Genomic DNA, 24,233 nt, shown 5'->3' with positions numbered 1-24,233 from the left:
GATAAAAGAAAATTTGAAAGGGACGAGTATGATTTCGATCTTGAACTCGACTTTGACCTCATGGGGATCGAAGAAGAGTCTGTGGACGAAATTGAATACCCACCCAAAGAAATCAAAGCCTTGGTAGAACGTCACGAGAAAGGTGTTCAACCAAACATCAAGGATATAAATTCAATCAATCCTTGTACCGAAGAGGACACACGAATCATCAAGATTAGAGCCTTACTGACATAACAACAAAAGGAATAAATGATCAAACTCTTACAAAATTATCAAGACGTCTTCGCATAGTCGTACAGGGATATGCCTGGGTTAGACACAGATCTTATTGTACACAAGCTACCAATTGCTTCCGGAAGTAAATCGATCAAGTAGAAACTAAGAAGACTAAAGTCAGAATAGACCCTCAAGGTCAAGGATGAGGTCATGAAGCAAATCGAAGCTGGATTCCTCGCAGTTTCTACGTACACTGAGTGGTTAGCTAACGTCGTCCCAGTACCCAAGAAAGATGGGAAGGTACGTATGTGTGTTGACTATCGAGACTTAAACAAGGCCAGTCCTAATGATGATTTTCCACTACCACACATCAACAGTACAGCAGGGCACGACATGCTCTCTCTCATGGACGGCTTCTTAGGCTATGATCAGATAAAAATGACGGAAGATGACCAAGAAAAGACAGTATTCATCACGTCATGGGGTACTTTTCACTACAAAGTCATGTTGTTCAGGTTGAAGAACGCAGGGGCAACTTACCAACGGGCAATGACCGCATGATTGCTAAATTCGACATTGAAAAAGACCATCTGGTGAATCTAAAGAAGTTGTTCGACAGGTTGAGGAAGTACAGTTTAAGGCTAAATCCAGCAAAATACGTATTTGGGGCAACATCAGGTAAGCTACTGGGGTTTATAGTCAACAGAAGAGGTATCGAGATAGATCCGACAAAAACCAAGTACATCCTCAAGATGAAAGCACCTGTTTCAGAGAGAGATGTTCGAGCATTCTTGGGGAGAATACAATATATTAGTCATTTCATTGCTCAGCTCACGCCTATCTGTGAACCAGTCTTCAAGCTACTCAAGAAGGACACGCCAAAGAAGTGGAACAAGGACTGTTAGGAAGTGTTCGATAAAATCAAGTAATATTTGCTCAATCCACCATTCCTAGTCCCTCCTACTCTAGGGCGACCCCTACTGATATACATCTTAGTGCAAGAAACATCAATAGGGTGTGTGCTAGGGCAACACGATGAATCAGGACGGAAGGAACAAGTCATCTACTATCTCAGTAAGAAATTTATCGAGTACGAAGAAAAATATTCGACACTTGAGAAGACTTGTTGTGCATTAGTCTAGGCATCTCAACGACTACGTCACTATTTGCTTAGTTACTCAACTATGCTTATTTTCCAAAATGGACCCCCTGAAGTACCTTTTCGAGAAACCAGCATTAACAGGTCGCACAGTGAAATGACAATTGTTATTATCCGAATTTGGCATCACCTATGTCACTCAAAAGGCCATCAAAGGGAAAGTCATCGTAGACCACCTAGCTGAGCATCCACTGCTTGATTACGAGTCATTGAAGGTGAACTTTCCAGATAAAGCTATACTACAAACTGAGGTTGAGGACGATGATGAGGAGTCAAGCTGGAAAATGTACTTCGACGGAGCAGCAAATCAGAAAGGGAACGGAAATATGGGCAATCTTGATCAAACCGGATGGATCCAACGTATCCATTGCAATTAGATTGAAATTCCAATGTTCTAACAACGAGGCTGAATACGAAGCATTCATAACAGGATTGAAAGCAACACTGGATCTCGAGTAGATGAGATCAATGTTTTTGGAGATTCAAGCTTAGTAATCTATCAGACGATTGGAGAATGAAAGACCCGAGAGCAGAGACTGGTCCCTTATCACGAGTATCTAGAGGAACTAAGCTCGTGTTTTGATAGGATTTCATTTACATACATGCCAAAAGCCAAAAATCAGTTTGTAGATGCGCTAGCTACACTTGTTTCTATGATCAGTATCTTAGAAGACTTAATCATCAACCCTATTGAGATTGGAATTCAAGATGAGCCGACCTATTGCTTATAAGTCAAAGTAAAAGAATTTGAAAAAAAGCCTTGGTATTCAGACATCAAGGCATATCTCAAAGATCGAACCCTTCCATCATATGTAGCGCCAAATGATCGAATGACCATTCAGAAGCTAGTAGGGCAATTCTTTTTAAGCAACGATATTCTGTACAAGAAGTCGTACCACGAGGTCTTACTCCGGTGTGTGGTAGAAGAAGAAGCAAACCAACTAATCGAGACCGTACACGGTGGAGTCTATGAGCCCCACATGAATGGTCACATGCTTGCTAAGAAGATCATGAGGATGGGATACTATTGGTCAACAATGGAGAGTGACTGCTATCAGCATGTCCGCAAATGCCATCTATGCCAGATATATGCCAACAAGATCAATGTTGCGCCTTCATAACTACATAATATGACCACTCCTTGGCTTTCTCGCTCTGGGGCATGGACGTCATCGGACAGATCTCACCTAAAGCTGCAAACGGGCATCATTTTATCCTCGTTGCTATCAACTACTTTACCAAATGGGTAGAAGCAACGCCTTATGCCAATGTCACCAAAAGCAACGTCTTGAAGTTTGTCAAGAATAACATTATCTGTCGGTATGGACTTCCCAGCGGACTAGTGACTGATAGTGCCAAAAACTTCAAGAACAAAGATATGATCAAGAAGTGCGAAGATTTCCAAATCACTTATCACAACTCTGTATCCTACAGACCTAAGATGAATGGAGCAGTCGAGGTAGCCAACAAGAATATCAAGAAAATAATCGAGAAGATGGCAGTTACGTACAAAGATTGGCATGACATGTTGCCTTTTGCACTCCACGCCTGTCGAACCTCGTTCAGGACTTCTACTGGGGCAACTCCATACTCACTGGTATACGGAATGGAAGTAGTTTTACCTGTAGAGGTCGAGATCCCTTCCTTCCGAATCTTAAAGGAGCAGAGTTAGACGAAACTGAATGGATTTAAGCTCGGTTTGATCAACTAAATCTAATCGAAGATAAACGCCTTGCGGTTATTTTCCATGGACAGATCTATCAGCGACGAATAGCTCGTGCCTATAACAAGAAAGTTAAGCCTAGAGATTTCTCGCCAGGAGACCTCGTTTTGAAGAAAATTTTACCAATCCAAGAAGACGCTAGAGGAAAATTTCAACCGAACTATGAGGGACCATTCATCGTACAGAAGGTAATGACAGGAGGAGCTTTGATCCTTACGGAGATGGACGGACAAGTCTTCCCGTAACCGATCAATGCTGACATTGTCAAGAAATACTACGCCTAAAAACCGCCTGAAATGACGAAAGGCCATCTTTACTATTTTAAATCAAATATCAACCCTAGTCAACCCCTTTGAGCCATCACGTTCATTTCTTAACCTAAGACTGGGGCAAGTCAACAAAAAAATATTGAAGAAGAGAAAGTCGACAAAATAAGCAAAACATTCAAATACTCCTGGCCCGCACGAGGATAAACTGTGAACGGCTAAAAATACAAAAAGAAATAAAAAATAAAAAATAAAAATAAAATCAAAAAACCCGGACACTTGATCTTAGCTCGACCCAAATCTCCAACCTAAACAAGTCTGAGAGATGCTGGGAGGAGACATAGATCACCTTTTCGAAGCAAAAATAGATAAACCCCAGGTCTAACCCACTCTAGACAAACCTAAACCTTAATCTTTTTGTAACCTTCCACTACCATAAGCCTAAGCCAATGTTTCGTCCTACTTAAAGTCTTTTTTATCAAAGAATGTTCTAGGGCAACATAATGATAGTGACAGCACCAATGATCTTGCAACTTGGTCCAGACCTCAAAGTCTTGTTAGTCGTTGGAAGACTCGAGAGGGGAATTCAGGTTGGATATTCGAAAAAAAAGAGTACTCGAAGTGTAGAGTAGCCGATCTCGCGACTCAACTTGAGTTGCTGAACCACGAATAGTCGTCTGCAAACTCGAGAGGAGAATCTAGATCTATTACTCAAGAAAGAGTACCACTATAAGAGTAGAGTCGCCAATCTCACAACTCAACTTGAGTCACCAAGCCACAAAGACGTAAAGCAAGAGCTGTAATATAAAAATCCAAAAAAATAAAGCATAGTCTGAAAGGGAATAGTGAAAATCCGAAAGGGCTCTATGAGTAAAAGAATCAGACTATGGCAAGATCAAAGCCATCGACACAATGAAAATCCCAAAAAGGACGTTGATGTGCAAAATTGTGGAAACCAGGTCTGGTGAAAACTGTAATGGGCACCAGGGGCAATAAGGGTGAATAAAAAAAAAACTCCTGACCCGCAAGAGTATAAACTGTGAACGACGAAATCTTTCAAAGAAAACCCATGTCCCGAGCAGATAACAATCCTCCAAATACCAAGGCACTGGAGATGACTCTAAAGGAACCGAAAAAATAATTGATGTTTGTATCCCCTGTGTTTGGCAAAAATACCAAGATCGTCACAACCAAAGATTTTACAAACTCTGAATTTTCATACTCATTTGATAAAGACATTTCATAGAATTTCAAAAAACTACTATTTTGGCCAATGATGACAACTCTAGGACTCATTCTACAAAATTTCATGTTTTCAAGAATAATAGATACACCTGAGGCCAAGTATGTACAAAACCTATTTTTTTTGCATTAATCTTTCAACATTTTGCATACATTTAGATAATGAAAAGAAAATACAAAAGAGGGAATACAACGAAGTCAATTAGATATCATGATAAGAAATGAAAAATGAGTCAAGGCGTTCCTCTAAAACACGAATTTGGGCAACCTAGCTCATCATCATTCTTTCGGCATCTGAAACATCACGACTCACCAAATATGCCGCAAAGCCATCAAAATGAGAACACTAGGCAAGTCTGTCTCTCAACTCAGCAACTTCAGCTCGAAGCCTAGCCACTTCACTGCTATCACTAGATCCAGGCTGGGTAGGGACAGATGTCAGCCGAGCAATCTCTTTCTGCATCTTCTTCTCGGATTTGAGCTAGATGGCCTGAATTCGACGATGATCAGTCTAAGATTTCTCAACTCGATCTCGATAATCATAGAAAGATGAAGCACCCGGGCGTGTTCGGGGAACTATCGACACCGAAGGTCTCCTGGAAACGAGTTCTCGAATCCAATGCAAGTATGCCGGGAATAGGTATGCTGCAAAGACGGGTCGACTCAGAACCTCAACTCGACCCCATTCTTTTACAAGTCGACTCAAAAGTGCAATCGACAAAAGACCAACCAACTCATTGAAATTATCGGGGATGAGCACACCCTGATCATAACCAAATTGACGAAGAACCCGAAGTGGTATATAATGAGTCGTCCCGTGAAGACCAATCAAAACGAGAAAACAGGCATCATCAAATGCGATTACAGGAGACCCTCGAGGTTGGAACGCACCTACCCACTTTACTTCTTCATCATCGAGGTTGCCAATAAAGGAATAAAACTCTTCTTTTCTACCCGAGACGAGGGGAGCAACTCGTCTCGACATCATGAGTACGAGATCAGCATTAACGCAAAATGGACGATTAATGACTTCAGTTGAAGCTAGATGATCCATAAACCAAAGCTACAATAACGTGAACATTCTAAACTTTGAAAACTAGTAAATTTAAGTTTAAATTTAAAACTAAGCTAAGTTTGGAGTTTACCTACAGGAGTGGAGCACATCCTCGGAAAACTCGATCACGACCGGACGAACAAGCTGTGAGAGATTGGAACATCTCGCTCAAAAGCATTGAGGCCAATCGGGTTCCTCCCGGACTTGTTGAATCATATGAACAAGAGAAATATCTATGATATCTCCGCCACTCGAAAATAAGAGTTGACTCACCACCATCAAAGTAAGAGCATTAAAATGAATCAACGACTTCGAGGGATCCGTGAGGCGCTCAATCAAGAAGGATTTGGACATTGCCTTCAAAACTGATCCACCATCCGGAATCTTCAAAAATTTGCGGTTTATCCCCAAGAAGTCGGAAGTCTCACTTCGATATCCATTACGCAATGGGGAATTACAACCGCGCCCGATATTTCAACCCCCAATAACACTTCAAATTCCTTAATGGTGGGAGTCATTTCATGATCCCCAAATCGAAAGAGATTGAGTTCGGGGATCCAATACCCCAGCATTACCTCGATCAAGCCCCATTGCAATGGGACCTTAGGCAAGGAAAGAGTGAATCCCAACTTATTCAAACACCACTGAGCCCTCTCATCATTATCCATGCTATCTATCCAACTACTCAAGAAAGGATCGACAATGCCATACCTTTTCAAGTTGGGAAGAGTAGAGGGCACCTCCATAAAGTTTAAAAAGAAGCTTTGAGGAAGAAGGAGAGTAAAAATCTACCTAAAATGTGAAAAAGGGAAGTAAAATCGTGAAAAGTAAAATGTTAGGACAAAATTGATGGTGAAACAAGCTTAAATCATGGAGTAAATCATACTGGACCGTGTTACCTGTACGGATAAAGCCAAGTTAACTCTATCCATGCTCCATGCACGGATAAAACAAGAATAGAGCTATCCATTTTTCAAGCACGGATGAAATTGATCCAAATGCTATCTGTGCTTCAAACACGGATCAGTCAATAAATAAAAGGGGGAGAAATGAAAAGTCAAAATCAAAATAAAATAAAAATCAAAAATCAAATAAAAATCTCAAAATCACAAAAATAAAATCAAAATCAAAAAATCAGAAAAATCAAAAGAGTTTCAAAAATCCTTTCGAGTTACAATCAATTTCGAGCTGTTAAAACACGACTGAGAAGTACCTGAATTTCAAAAATCACCAAATCTTCATCAAATCCGAGATCTCACACGAGCTCCGCGCTATCGAGATCAAGGAATTAATAAGGTAACTCTGTCAGACCCTGTGCTTGAGTAACCATTTTCTACAAAAGTCATCAATTCAATCGGTGATTCGAAGTCGTGTTTTGCAAATTTTCATCAAGCCCGTAAAAATAGGGGTTTAGTATATTCTTAGAAGTTCTTTGCACTCAATTCCTACAAAAAAGGGTAGCAATAGACACTGAAATTACCAGCTTTGACAGGGTAGAGACCTAGAGGGGGGGTGAATAGGATTATTTGAAAATTCATCTGAATGTGAATATTAGGGTATGAATGAATTTTTAATGAGTGTGTTAATCAGGGTGCATTCACCAAATCATTCATGAAACAAGATACTTATGCAAGTTATGATCAGTCATGATGTGCATCCAAATTGGCATAAAGATAAGGAAATCTGAGGCAAAATATGAGACACACGATTTATAGTGGTTCAGCACCTGTGCCTACATCCACTCCCAAGAGAACCCAAATTGATGGTTTTTTGGTGTCCACTAAAATTGAGGTTTTTGGTTCACCTTAAACCGCACATAGAATTTTTCGGGTTAATTCTGCAACCCTAAGATTGAGTGGACCACATCCACTCAAAATCCTTGAGTTTTATACTTCGAAAACTCAGTAACCTTTGTCACTCAACTTGAGTCCGCAACTCAATCAAGTGCTTGATTTTGAAGAAGAAATCAAGTAAACTATTATAAGAGTATTTTTAGAATTTAAAATACAAACAATCAAACTCACAGTTATGACGATTGAAGTGAGTTTGTTGTTCTTCAGTTCTTCATTACTCCTTTCAACAATGGCTTCTTGCCTCGCTCGATGTTAGAATGTAACTCTTGAAGGGTGGAGTAAGTAGAGCTTGATCAACTAAGATGAGGTAGTTTGATATGCATGATTTCGACTACCCTTCACGACTCTTCTTACTTCATTAAGCCTTTTGAAGTATGCTTATTGGCTTAGGCTGAATTTCGAAGTTGTTGATCAAAGCCAAGAAGAGGCCTAGAGCTTTTCTTTTATAGGAAGAGCTCTTAACGACTTTCTGTCGGTGGCACCGACCAAACATAACGGTCGAAAATCTTACCGTTTAGCGTTTTCGGCAGTACTGACGGTGGAACCTCCAAGCTTCATCGGTGGGACCGATGAGTACTTTTACGGTGGAACTGCTAGAAGTATGCTTCTGCCCCCGAACGAAAATTCCTTAGTTAGTTCTGACGGTGGATGACGGTGGGACCGACAAAGTGTTCTTCGGTGGAACCGATGCCTAGTATATCAGTGGGACCGACAGGATTCTTCTTCTACCACCGATAGAAGGTATCCCATTTTAATTGGTCGATGGATAACAGTGGAACCGTCAAGATGTTCATCGGTGGGACCGACGGGTTAGAGCTTCTGCCACCGATAGAAGATATCCCAAAATGTTCGGTTGGTGGCTGGCAATGGGTCCTTTACTCCTACCGACAACTTCTGATCCCCTTGAAATATACCTGTTCTGATGCTCCATGGGTAAAGATGTCCCTTGACCCTGATTGGTTTTGATATATTATGGATTTGTCGTTGAGTAATGCATTCACAATAATGTTTCTAGTAGTTACATCATGACATCACACGACTACCCTTGGAATTGACAAAACATGATACTAACAATCTCCCCCTTTGTCAATTACAAGACAAAACCAATCCTAGAATTCCAACTGTGACCCTTTGGAAAAGGTAATCACTTACATGAAGAGCCCAATAGGATTTTACATAATATATATTACTACAAAGCAGAAAGGATCTTTAAGAGATTGCACAAACATTTTCAGATACAAGACACGCAGATATCTCCCCCTTACTCCTTGCAGTAGTCATACATTCCTGCATTAAAACAAGTGTTCACAGGTGGGATTCCTTCTCCCCCTTTTTGTCAGTGGTTGACAAATGGGGCAGCACCCCAAGGCCAATAGTCAAGGCAACCAACAATAGTGGTAGAGAAACACAATAGTGAAATGCCAGAAAGGGAGAATGCATAATCATAACCACTTATTCATTATAAACCTGAGTAGGTACAAAAGATAGATAAATACATGATATGGTATAGACAGCTTGACCCAATCCAACCAAACAATAAAATAGCAGGAAAATGTAACAAAAATAACTAAGCACTGCTAGAGCTGTCATCGGAGGTGGCGTGCCCGGGTACACAAGCCCGAATAAGAGTCTTGAGATAGCGGTTCATCTTCTTGAGGCGCAACTCCAGACAAGTTTGCCCTTGGACCAAATGAAGCTGGCCGGCTTCCAAAGCAGCTAACCGAGACTCAAGATCGGAGGGGGGAGCTGGAGGAGGAGTGGGTGTGTCCGAAGGAGGTGGAGTGGCAACCCGACGGGCAGAGCGAGGTGGAGGAGGTGCATCTGGAAGGACAATCCGCATCTTTGAGAAAGTGGCAGCCGTGAAACGGTCTTCATGAAGCACTGGACTGGTGTCCACCGGAAGACCATAGTAAACAGCCAATTGGGAAATGAGGTGGCCATAGGGGAGGTTACCAGAGGACCGTCCGGACCGTGCAAAGCCGACAATCGTATGAAGGAGATAGGTGGCAAGACACATGGGTTGACTGGTAGCAACACAGTACAGAGTATCAGCCATGTGCATTGCCACGTCGATCTTGTTCCCAGCACGCGGATAGAGATTCGAGGTAAACAGTTTGTGAAGAAGCCTATACCGCGGTAGGAGATCCGTGCCACGAATCGCACTGTCCTTGACCGACTGGATGTCCCGACGCCCATAGAGTACATCCATATATGCATTCCGGCAAGACCCTAGGTCGAAAATGGGATCGGGATGGCTGACATAAGTGCAAGTGATACCCAATATGGAGGCAATGGTGGCAGCCGTAACATGAGTGCTGATCTGAGTGGGCGTGCCGAATGCCACCACATCTAGAGATGGAGGAAAGTCACGAGAATCCACAACACTGGCATAGAAGCGACGGACCCACGAGGGAAACACATCACCTCCAAGGTCCAGAAGTGCCTCCCACCCCATCTGATGTAGTAGATCAGGAATGCCAAAGGGGTGCACCACTGTGAGGTCCACGCGGCGTTCACAGACGATGGGGCGGTCGCGAAGGGATTGCAAGCGCTCTATATATTGGTGTTGATCATCGTCAATGCCGACATCAGACGAAGGAGGATGTCGTGAGCCCAATGGAGGAGGCAGATCAACTTCCTCGTCATCTGAGTCTTCGGCCTCAGCAGAGGAGGACGAAGAGGAGGACGGCGGAGCAGTGGATGTTGAAACACGCTTGCTTCGAACATTTCGTTGGGCCGGTGGAGGTCGCGCTTGGCGACGACGCGCCATGAGGGTACTGAGGATCCCAACGGAGAGCAGGGTCAGGAGAGCTAGGAGAAGCATCATGGTGGCAAGCAACAAGAGAGAGAGAGGGAAGGAAGAAGAAGACGAAGCAAGATGGAGAGTGAAGCAATGGAACAGTGAGGGAAATGAAAGGGCACGAAGGGAAAATAAAGAGAGAAAGGAAGAAAGAAAAAAAAAATTTGAAAAACGAAGAGTCGCGTTCTGTCGGTCGAACCGTCAGAATTAGTCGGTGCCACCGATATCTACCGATGAGCAATTTGGCGGTGGAACCGACAAAATACTCATTCTGCCACCTACAGATGTCTGCTCCAAAATTCTTTTTTTTTTATTTTTTTATTTTTTATTTTAGCATCCCGAGTGCACACAGGCACTCTTGAATGATGTCGGAACGGCCCTGCTCACAATGAGCAGACCCCAATGGATTTCCGAAGGTGATCAAACCGTAAGGAATCGAGGGGCTTAGTGAAAATATCAGCAAGTTGATTTTCAGTCGGGATATATTCCAATCGGATGGTGTGTTCTTCAACAAGTTCACGAATGAAGTGATGCCGAATATCAATATGTTTAGTGCGAGAGTGTTGGACCGGATTCTTCGAGATATTGATGGCACTGGTGTTATCGCATAAGAGGCTCATCGTATCTTGAGATATCCCATAGTCCGCGAGCATCTGCTTCATCTAAAGAAGTTGAGCACAGCAACTCCCAGCAGCAATGTACTCAGCCTCAGCAGTTGAAAGAGATATGGAACTTTGCTTCTTACTATGCCAGGCAACTAAACAGTTCCCGATGTAGAAACAACCACCACTAGTGGATTTTCTATCATCCATGTTGCCGGCCCAATCGGCATCGGAGTACCCGGCAATGATGGACGAGGAATCAAATGGATACCAGAGTCCATTTTCAGTTGTACCGGCGACGTACCTGATAATCTTCTTAACAGCTAGAAGATGAGATTCCTTAGGATCGGCTTGAAAACGGGCATAAGTGCCTACACTGTAAGAGATATCGGGCCTACTGGCTGTAAGATAGAGAAGGCTGCCAATCATACTCCTGTAAAGATGCTCATCTACACTTTTACCTGAAGGATCTTTAAAAAGTTTAAGAGTGGCGCTCATAAGAGTATGATGTGTTCTGCCAGACTTTAAGCCAAATCGATCTACCAAATCTCGCGCATATTTAGTCTGGGAAATGAACAGGCCATTCTCGAGTTGTTTAATTTGCAATCCCAGGAGAAGCTGAGTTCACCAACCATGCTCATTTCGAATTCGGATTGCATAAGGTGAGCAAATTTTTTGGCCAATCCTTCGGCAGTGGATCCGAACACAATGTCGTCCACATAGATTTGAGCAATGAGAGTGTTGCCACCAATTCTTTGAACAAACAGCGTTTTATCAACGCTCCCCCTAACAAATTTCTGACTGAGTCAGTCTTTCATACCAGGCACGGGGGGCCTGTTTGAGACCGTAGAGAGCCTTTTTTAATCTGAATACTTGGTGAGGATGTTTGGGATCAACAAATCCTTTTGGTTGTTCAACATATACTTCCTCATCTAAGAAGCCATTGAGAAAAGCACTCTTAACGTCCATTTGGAATAGTTTGAATTTCAACACACATGCAATGGACATCAAAATCCGAATTGACTCAAGTCTTGCCACCGGGGCGAAGGTTTCATCAAAGTCAATCCCCTCAATCTGAGAGTAGCCCTGAGCAACCAGACGAGCTTTATTTCGGACAACATTGCCAAGTTCATCAGATTTGTTCTTATAAATCCACTTAGTCCCAATGACATTCTTGTCAGATGGCCTTGGTACAAGCTGCCAAACCTGATTCCTATGAAATTGAAGAAGTTCGTCTTGCATGGCTTGGACCCAGTATTCATCATGGAGGGCTTCATCAATATTTTTGGGTTCCAACTTGGATGTGAAGCAAAGATGACTATTTAACGTCTCAAGTTGCCATCGGGTTTTTACTCCGATGTGAGGATCTCCAAGGATTTGACTGGCGGGATGACCCTTGACAACAGGTAGTGTTTCTTGAACTAGAGACGTTGGGGCTGGCAAGGATGTAAGAGGGAACTCTCCCTCGTCCTCACCTTCAGTGTCAGAGGGACCATTCTCCTTAATGGGTTGATCATCAATCACCACATTTATGGATTCTTGAATTGCGGAGGTCCTCTAATTGAATACTCGAAAGGCTCGACTGTTCGAATAATATCCCAAAAAAATTGCTGGGTCGCTTTTCGAATCAAACTTCCCCAAATGTTCCCTCTCTCTAAGGATATAACACTTGCTCCCGAAGACCTTAAAGTGCTTAACACTCGGAGTTTTGTTGTTCCATAGTTCATATGCTGATTTTATTCAAGCCTGCTCGGAGATATACTCTATTGATGATGTGACAGGCAGTGTTTACAGCTTCGGCCCACAGACTTTTAGGAAGATTTTTACTGTGTAGCATGACTGTGGCCATTTCTTGAAGAACGCTATTCTTTCTCTCAGCAACTCCATTTTGCTGAGGGGTCTTCGGAGCGGAAAATTCATGTCGAATTCCATGATCATCACAGAATTGTGTGAATCGACTATCCTCAAACTCTCCACCATGATCACTTCTTATTCTACCAACAACAGATTCCTTTTCTGTTTGGATACGAGTTATGATCTTTTTGAATTCATCGAAAGTATCTGATTTCTCTCTTAGAAACGCAACCCAGGTGAATCTAAAGTAATCATCAACGATCACCAAGAAATGTCTCTTTCCTCCTAGACTTTGTACTTTAGTGGGACCTACAAGGTCCATGTGTAAAAGTGCAAGGGGTTTCGAGATTGCGAGAGTAGTTGTCTTTTTGTGGGTACTTCGAATTTGTTTACCAATTTGACATTCCCCACAGACATCTCTTGCTTGTTTACCCAATTTGGGTAATCCTCTGACTAACCCTTTTGAGGCAAGTCGAAACAGGTTCTTGTAGTGAACGTGACCCAGACGTTGATGCCATAACTGGACTTCATCAATTTGAGCCATGTTGCTAACAGTGGTCTCTCTTGAATTTTTGATAACATAACAGTTATCAGAAGTGCGAAGGCCTCTCATGATAATTTTTCCATTCGACGTGGAGATCTCGCACACTTCACGATTGAAGCTCACTCGGTGATCCTTGTCACAAATTTGGGATATGCTAAGAAGGTTATGTTTCAAACCATCTACGCACAATACATTTTCCACCGTGGGCAATCCATGGCCACTGATAGTTCCTCGCCCAATAATCCTAGCGGTGCTGCCGTCACCAAAAGTGACTGATCCTCCATCAAAATCAACCAAGTGGCTAAATTGACTTTGGTCACTCGTCATGTGTCGGGAGCAACCACTATCAAGATACCAACGCGAATGATTCCCAGCCTTGAGGGTTGTGTGAATTACAAGGCACTTGTTGTCCCCATTTTTGACTTTCCATTGTAAAGTCGCTTTGGGGGGATTGCATTTAGTAGGAGAGTTCTCCTTACTGGGTGAGCTTTGCTTAGGGGACCTACCCTTCTTGGGTGATTTTGAGGAAGAGTTTTTCATTTGGTACCTTCTTCTACCTTGATTACCCAAACTTGATTCAGCAAGAGCTTTAGCTTTCAGATTTAGATATGCAATCTGTTTGAAGAGTTCCCCAATATTGCTGTTTTGTGTGGGAGAAGATGAATTCTTTGTTCCCTTCCATTTTGGAGACTTTTCTTTCTTCCTTTTTCAACTTTATTTACCAACGGATTCTTTCCCTTATCATGCTTCTTCTGTTCAACCGATAACGATTTACCAATAGAGGTCTGTGAGGTTGCGTGATAGACAGTTTTGTATTTGATACATTCAAATTTCATGTGCCCCGTTCTACCATAGAAGTTGCATGTGATAATCTTCTTGGAGTCTTTCTGAGTGTTTGATGACTCTCCATGTACAAACGTAGGAGGAGATAGAGGTGATGCAGAAGTATAACTGTCATAGCCTATTCCTCCTTTATCTCCATAAGATTTTTGCACTCCTAGAAGTTTTTGTAACTCCAAGCTACCATGAGTGTAGTTATACTCAAGTCTAGTCTTTTGGTTTTGCAGTCTATCGACGTCAAACTTAAGAACTTTGTTTTCATCACGGAGATTAACTAATTCTAAGTTTAGACGAGCTATTGTGGAGTTTGCCATCGAGAGAAGATTCTTGAGTTGTTGAAGATTTTTTACCATCTCATCTTTCTCAATCAGGACTGTCTCAGATGTAGAGAGTAAGCTAGTCTGTCTTTCTAAGGTTGTAGAGAGTTAAGTCTAAATATCTTCTAATTCAAGTCCTATGGAGAGTTTTTCCTTGCAAATTTCCTCATATTGGGCATGCCACTGTTCTTTTTGGAGTTTTTCTCGACTATGTTTCTTGGTTACTTTTACATGACTAACGAACAGTTGATCAAATGTAGATTGAAGCTCAAGTTCATCACTGTCCTCATCTTCTCCTTCTTCATCAGAGGAAGAAGTGACCAATGAGTGATTCTGACTTTCACAGTCCAGATCTCCTTCAAGTTCATCCCCATCTGGAATGAAGACAGTGGTGGCAGCCATAAGGATTCGAAGAGTGTCTTGGTCTTCATTATCTGATAGAGACCCTAGCTCTTCTTCGTCTTCTGACTCCTCAGAGTCATCCCATGTGGCCTTAGCAGCCATTGTTGTACCCTTATTCTTAGGTCTAGGTAGACCTTTGGATTTGGATTTAGAGGGGCACACATTTGAGTAGTGACCACGGCTGCAACATGTGTAACACTCAGTATCTTCCCTTGGTTTAGACACGGTTCTACCTATAGGCGCATGTCTATCTATCGGATGATTACGTTTACTAGTGTTACCCGGTCCTCTTCTTTTGAAGAACTTTTGAAACTTTAAGGCTAACAAGGCTAAGTCTTCCTCATCCGATTCAGGCTCTTTATCCTCTTCAATCAGTATCTTCTTATGATCATGGGAGGAGGATTGAGATCCGATATGCGATGTTCGCTTGGATGTAGACTTTGAAGAGGATGTCTTCAGGACCTGAGTCTTCCCTTTTGAGGGAGGCCCTTTGAGATGGAGTTCGAAGGTAGTGAGAGACCCCATAAGTTCCTCAACGGTCATTGTTTCCACATCTCGGTATTCCTCAATTAAGGTGACCTTAGAGGCAAATCTCTTAGGCAGGGATCTTAGGATTTTTGCACAAATCCTACCTTGAGGGACAGTTTCACCTACATAAAACATAGAGTTGCAAATGTCACTTAGACGTGCGTAGAACTCTTAGACAGTTTCGCTTTCCTCCATTTTGATATTTTCAAATTGGGTGCGGAGGAGTTGAAGTTTAGATTTTTTTCACTATACTCGTACCTTTGTGAGCGGTTTCTAGAATTTTCCATGCTTGCTTAGTCGACTGACACGTGCATATCCGTTGATATTCATCGTCGGAAATGGCACTCGTAATGGCATTTAGAGCCTTGTAATTGTTACTACTGTCTATTTTGTCCTGTTCTGTCCATTTTCTTGATGGTCTCGGAATAGAGGTAGTGACACCATCTACCTCGATGATGTCAACGGGAGGTTCCCAACCTTCCTCAATCATGTCCCACACATCCCTACTTAGTGAGTTGATGTATATCATCATTTTATTCTTCCAGAAAGCATACTTAATGCCTTCGAACATAGGTGGACGAGCCGATGACCATTTATCGGCTCTAGACATGATGCAAGGTCACGGATCACTCAGGGTGGTTAGACCTTTCTAGAGTAACCCGCTCTGATACCAATTGAAATTACAGCTTTGACAGGGTAGAGACCTAGAGGGGGGGTGAATAGGACTATTTGAAAATTCTTCTGAATGTGAATATTAGGGTGTGAATGAATTTTTAATGAGTGTGTTAATCAGGGTGTATTCACCAAATCATTCATGAAACAAGATATTTATGCAAGTTATGATTAGTCATGATGTGCATCCAAATTGGCATAAAGATAAGGAAATCTGAGACAAAATATGAGACACACGATTTATAGTGGTTCAGCACCTGTGCCTACATCCACTCCCAAGAGAACCCAAATTGATGGTTCTTTGGTGTCCACTAAAACTGAGATTTTTGGTTCACCTTAACCGAACATAGAATTTTCTAAGTTAATTCCGCAACCCTAAGATTGAGTGGACCACATCCACTCAAAATCCTTTAGTTTTATACTTCGGAAACTCAGTAACCTTTGTCACTCAACTTGAGTCCGCAACTCAATCAAGTGCTTGATTTTGAAGAAGAAATCAAGTAAACTATTACAAGAGTATTTTTAGAATTTAAAATACAAACAATCAAACTCACAGTTATGACGATTGAAGTGAGTTTGTTGTTCTTCAGTTCTTCATTACTCCCTTCAACAATGGCTTCTTGCCTCGCTCGATGTTAGAATGTAACTCTTGAAGGGTGGAGTAAGTAGAGCTTGATCAACTAAGATGAGGTAGTTTGATATGCATGATTTCGACTACCCTCACGACTCTTCTTACTTCGTTAAGCCTTTTGAAGTATGTTTATTGACTTGCACTGAATTTCGAAGTTGTTGATCAAAGCCAAGAAGAGGCCTAGAGCTTTTCTTTTATAGGAAGAGCTCTTAACGGCTTTCTGTCGGTGGCACCTGAATTCCAACGGTGGCACCGACCAAACATAACGGTCGAAAATCTTATCGTTTAGCGTTTTTGGGAGTACTGACGATGGAACCTCCAAGCTTCATCGGTGGGACCGATGAGTACTTTTATGGTGGAACCGCCAGAAGTATGCTTCTGCCACCGAACAAAAATTCCTTAGTTAGTTCTGACGGTGGATGATGGTGGGACCGACAAAGTGTTCTTCGGTGGAACCGATGCCTAGTATATCGGTGGGACCGACAGGATTGTTCTTCTGCCACCAATAGAAGGTATCCCATGTTAATTGGTCGATGGATAACGGTGGAACCGTCAAGATGTTCATCGGTGGGACCGATGAATATTCTATCGGTGGGACCGACAGGTTAGAGCTTCTGCCACTGATAGAAGATATCCCAAAATGTTCGGTCGGTGGCTGGCGATGGATCCTTTACTCCTGCCGACAACTTCTGATCCCCTTGAAATATACCTGTTTTGATGCTCCATAGGTGAAGATGTCCCTTGACCTTGATTGGTTTTGATATATTATGGATTTATCGTTGAGGTCGTTGAGTAATGGATTCACAATAATGTTTCTAGTAGTTACATCATGACATCACACGACTACCCTTGGAATTGACAAAACATAGTACTAACAGACACCCCAATTTGAATAGGCCCTCACTCGAAAGGGCCCAAAAATAGTAGTTTTCTAATAAATTTGGCCAACAGGCCTCGAAGGCCCGAATCGTTAAAATGTGGCATTTCTATCAAATCGAAGCCCCTAAGACCTCCTAAGGGTCTAATGGGCCCACATGAAAAGGACTCAACATGCTCCCATCTATCTTGCTCCACTCAAAATACAGATTTTTCGACAAAATTGGCCAACGGGCTTCCAGGGCCCAAAACATTAAAAATGGCATTTTGCTTGAACCAAGGCCCCTAAGACCTCCCAATGACTTAAGGGACCCACCAATAGGGTTTAAGCTATCCTACACTTGGCCAATCCTCACTGCTTCGCTGATGTATCCAAAAATACCCAAATGCTCGATAAAACGCTCCCATGGGCCTAAAAGGCCCAATTTGCCAATAACCAATTTCTCACCTTACCCCCTAACCTAAAATTAATCCCACATCACCTAAACCCTAAAACCTACCCACCCTCAAAAAAATCCAACCAAAAACAAGTCTCATCAAAGCCAAAATAACCTATAACCCAAGCTCAACACTACAAAGCCCACAAGACATTATTCATACCCAATTCATTATCCAACCCACAACCCATTACCCATCAACAATTACCCACATCAACCAATCACAATCTATCATAAAAAATGACACATGTCATCACCCCCTCTCACCTCCCTCATCTAATCACCTACTCCCATCACCTTTCTCTCACAATTCATCTAACCTATCACCTCTCTTCAAAAATCATCTCAACCCATACTCTACCCTAACCTAACATATCCCTATTCTCTAACATCATCAACCACCCACACCTCAACCCATCACCACCCATGCCCTAACCCATCACCATTCTCTAACACCATCAACCACCAACATTACCACCCATGTCTCCTACATCTCAACCCATCACTTTTCCTTAAAACACTCCAACAAAATCACCTCAACCCATACCTCCCACCATCATCACTAAACTAACCCATACCCTTCTCTTTAATCAAACAACCACCATCACCAAACAACCAATCTCATCACCTCCCCATTTGCCACATGTCATCCTCCCCTCAATTCTCTCAAAATCCAACCAACCAACCTCTTACACTACCCATCCCCTCTTCCATCAATCCAACACTCAATCAAACACCTAACACCTTACACCATCATTCCCTCCATCAACCATCACTCATCTCATCTCGCCAAACACTCTATCCAAATGGATTTGGGTAGGATTCAAACCATTTGGATCTAAACATCACCCATTTCCACTCATTACATAGTTACCCTCAAATCCACTCTAAATTTCATACCTTCCACCCTAAAATCTATGCCATTATCTCTCATTTCAACCTTTCACCCCATTATACCCCTAAACACTCTCCAAGCATCTATAAATACCCTCCTCATCATCCCAAAAAGGGTGACCCATGATTACTAAGAAAATGTTACCAATTTTTCACCAATTCTCACTACACAAAATACTACAAATTTCCTCCCCCAAGTCTTACAAAAAACTACTATACCCCACTCATTTCTCTCATCACCTCTTCTCTACTCCTTCAATCATACAAAAAAAATTTCATTTTCCTAAGTCACCAAGCAATCAAAAAGAATTTAAGAAGAAGAAGAAGAAGAAAAGAAGATTGAAGATACAAGGCACCAGCAACAAAAATAACCCCCCTTTCTCTCCCTACCTTCTCCTCCTCCCTCTTCTATCATCCATCTCCTCTTCATTTTGTTTTAGATGGACTTAGGATGAATGGACCTCAAGGCTAAGGATCTATAAGGGGCATCTCCATCAATGGGATGACCCTATGATCAAGCCAAAAATAAATCCCTACTTAGAGTACAAATGCACGACACGTGGCACTTCATTTTTCATTTTTTTAAATCAAAATGACCGAGTTCTTTGAGGTTACCGCCACTTGGCGGGGAGAAAAGGGTGCCTAACACCTTCCCTTTTCTTCAATCGAGCCGCTTACCCCGAATCCCAAGATTTGATTAGTTCCTATCCATCGTGAGTCACTATGTATCAAAAATGTCATTTTTTTTGGAAAATATACATCGGGTGACCATTCACACCCACTTACAATATGAATGGTGGCGACTCCAATTCTTAGTAGATGTGATCGTTATAATGACGAAATCCACGTATCTACAAAAGGTATGCAACTTTCTTGCACAAAAATTATTTCAAATTTTACCTTAAACTAACTTAAGCATCGTAGGCTCTGTGAAACAAGGAACAGGAAAGAATTGGAGGAGAAGAAGATTATCCAATCAGGAGGTTGAAGATCTCGAGGTGATCACAAAAATCACCTCTACAATAAACAACAACAAACGACATAATGCAAATGTGCAAATGTTGGTCAATATGATTCTCATGCAAGTTATATATATATATTCTTAAAAAATATTAAAATTATTTGAACTCTAGATAATGTTTTCAACTACATCAATGATTATAAGTGATCTTGTAGTTTACATGGAACACAAATGATGGAATCAACTTTTAGTTGTCTATAAAGGGATGCACCTATTCGATTATCCATGAATAGATACACCTTTTATCCATGAATGGACACGTCTTTGTCATCTATGAACAAGGAATTATTTGTTAGTGTTAAGAGACATTTAAGAATTCCTCAAATCTCAACAAATTGGCTTCTCAAGGTAAATCATTTGAAAAATTCTTTGTCGATACCCACTTTTGGTTATGAAACGGAGGATAAGGCCTTTATATTGGTCACGTGCCGAGTGACACTTAGGGTAATCCCACCACCGCCTAAATCATGTTTCATAGCCGTTCAGTGTTGGTATTATGCAGGTATGAGCCATACAAAGATAATTAAAAAGAAAGAGAAAGAGAAGACAGCACACTATTTGTTTATAGGGTTCATCCAAATTCGAACTACATCCCCGAATTCCAAATAACCATTTTACCATACTTGAAGTTATTACAATATTACATTACATGAGAAATGGAGGAAGCCCCCTGTGAAAGAGAAGTAAAACTATAGATAGAGAAAATTAAGCCCAATGAGATAGCCAAATGAGAAAGAAGTGGTGATAATCCTTCCAAAGAGAGAATCCCCTTCAAATGTGACCATCTTATCTTATTTATAGGAGTAAATCAAGGTGGAATGACTTAATTGCCCTTCTCCTATTGACTATACTTTTTCCACCTCACATGTGATTAGTCTGTGTGGCACACACATGGACTTATTAAATTTGCATTATCTACATTCTTAAACAGAAATCTCTTTATAAATTGGATTGTCAAGTAGGCTAAATTATTCAATTCAATTTTTCTATAACTCAATTAAGTGTGTAATTTTCTAAAACTATATAGTGGTAGATTTCTTATTATTTGTAGAAAAATTCTCATAGAGAATTCTCAAGTTTGTTGTTTCATGACTTTGTATCTAGAAGTTGTTTATCTTACTTCCTGATAATTTATTTCCACTGAATGCGAAAAAGAAGTTATACATCAGTTTTTCATGCATAGGTCGACCAAGAGGTGGGCCAACAGCCAAACATTCACGAATCTTATATCCTAGATTATACACCTAGCACCTTGTTTGTCATGTATCCAAAAGCATAAACCTGACACCTTGTCGTGTCCCTTGATCCCATTTCATTGAGAGTTGTTTTACTCATAGAAAGTCAATCTGAAATTTCATATAAAATAATTTTTTTTATACACAACCCTCCAACACATGCCCCATGACGTGGCATGTGTTAGAACCATAGATTATTTTTTGGGGATACACAATTGCACATATTTATGGAGATTTACAGGTATATATCCCGAGGTGAAAAAAATCTATGATTCTAGCCTATGTCATGTCAAGGGGTGTCATAAAATCACGACTTTTTCAAATAATCTCATATGACGAATAATATGAACCCTAATGAGGGTAGTTTTGTAAATTGGGACGACCCTTAATACACGCTGGCTCTTGTGAAATCCGTCTTGTAATTCACATGAAACCTAACGAGCGTAGTTTGTAAACAAGGGATGGCCTCAACACACGTGGGGCCATGTTATTGGCAGATCAGTGGTTTCTTAGATTGACTTTTTCTTTTGTCAGCAAAAATATTTTCCACTCATTTAAGTTGAAATGTCTCAAAAGATTTAACGGCTAAAAAACAGTAGAAAACCATGGTTGGATCCATCTCTTTGCGATCTTTCCTTAAAATGAGATTCCATACATATGGAGGCCCAGATCTCCTTTCCATGCTAAACCAATGTTCTAACTTTATTCACATAAACCAAACTCATGGGTTCATGATTCCCAGAGGAATCGATCAGAACAATCTTCTCCTTAGCAAATTCATCCATATCTGTTCAATGTTGGGTTTTGCAGATTATGGATATTCAGTTTTCATCCACAAAATTCAACCAGATATATATCTCTATAACACGATGATCAAGGGTCTCTCTCAAACAAATTCTGCAAGAGAAGCTATCATTCTGTATAAAAGAATTCAAATCATGGGTTTTCGTCCCGATACTTATTCGTTTCCCTTCGTATTGAAGGCTATAGTTCATTTGTCTGCACTTGAAATTGGGAAAGAGATTCACGGTCAAGTGATTCGAATTGGATTATATTCGGATGTTCATATAGTGACGGGTCTGATTCAGATGTATTCGTCTTGTGGAGGAGTCATTTCGGATGCTCGGAGTCTCTTTGACCGGATGCCTATTAGAGATGTGGTCTCCTGGAATGCAATGGTAGCTGGCTATACAAAGGTTGGTGAAGTGGACAGTGCACGGGAGCTGTTTGAGTTGATGCCTGAGCGTAATGTGATCTCTTGGACCGTAATGATTGGAGGTTATTCTCAGATGAATCAGCCAAATGAGGCAATTACAATCTTTCGAAGAATGCAAGTTGAGGAAGTCGAACCAGATGAAATTACCATGTTGGCTGCACTCTCAGCTTGTGCACATTTGGGTGCTCTTGAGCTAGGAGAATGGATCCATGATTACATAGACAAACACAGAATACATAAGATAGTGCCTCTTTCCAATGCCCTCATAGACATGTATGTGAAATCGGGGAAAATAGAAAAGGCACTTGAGGTTTTCGAAAAGATGAAGCTTAGAAGTGTAATCACTTGGACTACAATGGTAGCAGGGCTTGCTCTACATGGACTTGGAAGAGAAGCCCTCGAAATGTTCTCTCGTATGGAAAGATCGAGGGTAAAGCCAAATGAAGTCACTTTTATTGCCATCCTATCTGCTTGTAGCCATGTTGGATTGGTTGATATAGGTCGTTGGTATTTCGACAACATGAATTCACGATATCAGATCAAACCCAAGATTGAGCACTATGGGTGTATGGTTGATCTGCTTGGGCGAGCTGGTTACCTCGAAGAAGCACAAGAATTAGTTAGGGGTATGCCATATGAAGCAAATGGAGCTATATGGGGATCGCTTCTGGCTGCTTCTAGAGTGCATGGTGATGTCGTGCTTGGAGAGTGTGCTTTAAAGCATCTTATCAAGTTAGAGCCTCATAATAGTGGGAACTATACACTTCTGTCTAACATATATGCAGCTTTTGGGAAATGGCATGAAGTTGGGATGGTGAGGAAGATGATGAGAGATAATGGAGTAAAGAAGATACCAGGGGGAAGTTGTATTGAAATGAGCAATAGAGTTCATGAGTTCATTTCAGGAGACAGATCACATCCTCAGTATGAGAGGATATATGAAATTCTGTATGAGATCGATAGGCAGTTAAAGATGGCTGGATATAGGCCAAAGGAATCTTGGGGTGGTCTTCTTGAATATGTTGAGGGATGAGAGAGGTTGCAAATGTGATCTTACTTTAAATCAGCTTGAAAGAAATGACACCACTTACTTCTGAATTCCTCAGTATAAATTCAATTTATATATGAGGAAACGATTGTTGTCTGCAGTGAGAGCTTCAAGTAGTAGATGCATCATAAGGTAAACCAATTATTGAGGCGTTGTGGGGCACAGTGATATCTGAAAACTTGATCCATGGTGCATTATTGAAATTTGGATGTTAGGTCTAGTGGTACACATACATATATGATATTATTCAAATTTTTTCTTTCTTCCAACATATAGATAATAACAGAGCACACTCATTAGATTGACACTTACTGTTTGGAATATAACATACTCATGAATGAATAATGCCTATGTAGGAGGGTGGGGGTAATAATTCTTTCATTAATTGGTGGATATCACTGAGAGTTACTTTTGTACCAAGTCCTCCTACCTCGATGGAATGACCACATATCAAATTGTTAATTTCTAGAAAAAATTACTTGAGATCAACCAACTTTTGCTATAATTCTCAGATCTTGACAATTTAACATGAAAAGTTGAGATTGGAGGTTGAAATCAAATATTGTAGATCAAGCTCGATATTTTAACATGAACCATTACGATCAAAGATCTAAATCGTCGAGATCAATGATTTATAATTGTAGAGGTGATTTCTAGTTACCTCTGATAACTCAGCTTAATCGTTCTGTTGCGTGCCCCCAGCTCCTCTAATCGAATGGTGGCACCGGTGTGTTACCTACTAAAACTCTCCAACAATCAAATTAGCTCTCAAAAAACAATAATGAACTCTCAATATCCCAAGA

General features: G+C 41.2%; 2 protein-coding genes across 2 annotated transcripts; one reads left to right on the top strand and one right to left on the bottom strand.

Annotated features, from left to right (window-relative positions):
* Window positions 1–14,584: 14,584 nt before the first annotated feature.
* Window positions 14,585–16,010, bottom strand: LOC147396375 (uncharacterized). The gene is made up of 2 exons (XM_086450109.1): window positions 15,659–16,010; window positions 14,585–15,522 (listed from the first exon to the last, which is right to left on the bottom strand). The coding sequence occupies exons 1-2, from the start codon at window positions 16,008–16,010 to the stop codon at window positions 14,585–14,587; spliced, it is 1,290 nt and encodes a 429-aa protein (XP_086306235.1).
* Window positions 16,011–21,617: 5,607 nt separating this feature from the next.
* Window positions 21,618–23,701, top strand: LOC147396374 (Pentatricopeptide repeat (PPR) superfamily protein). The gene has a single exon (XM_086449152.1). The coding sequence runs from the start codon at window positions 21,772–21,774 to the stop codon at window positions 23,413–23,415; it is 1,644 nt and encodes a 547-aa protein (XP_086305278.1). The 5' UTR covers window positions 21,618–21,771; the 3' UTR covers window positions 23,416–23,701.
* The last annotated feature ends 532 nt before the right edge of the window (window positions 23,702–24,233 follow it).

This window comes from Akebia trifoliata, chromosome 8 (assembly GCF_017979445.1).
Source record: "Akebia trifoliata isolate Shusen 1 chromosome 8, ASM1797944v1, whole genome shotgun sequence".
Taxonomy (NCBI): Eukaryota; Viridiplantae; Streptophyta; class Magnoliopsida; order Ranunculales; family Lardizabalaceae; genus Akebia; species Akebia trifoliata.
This window is presented reverse-complemented; position numbering and strand designations above follow the sequence as displayed.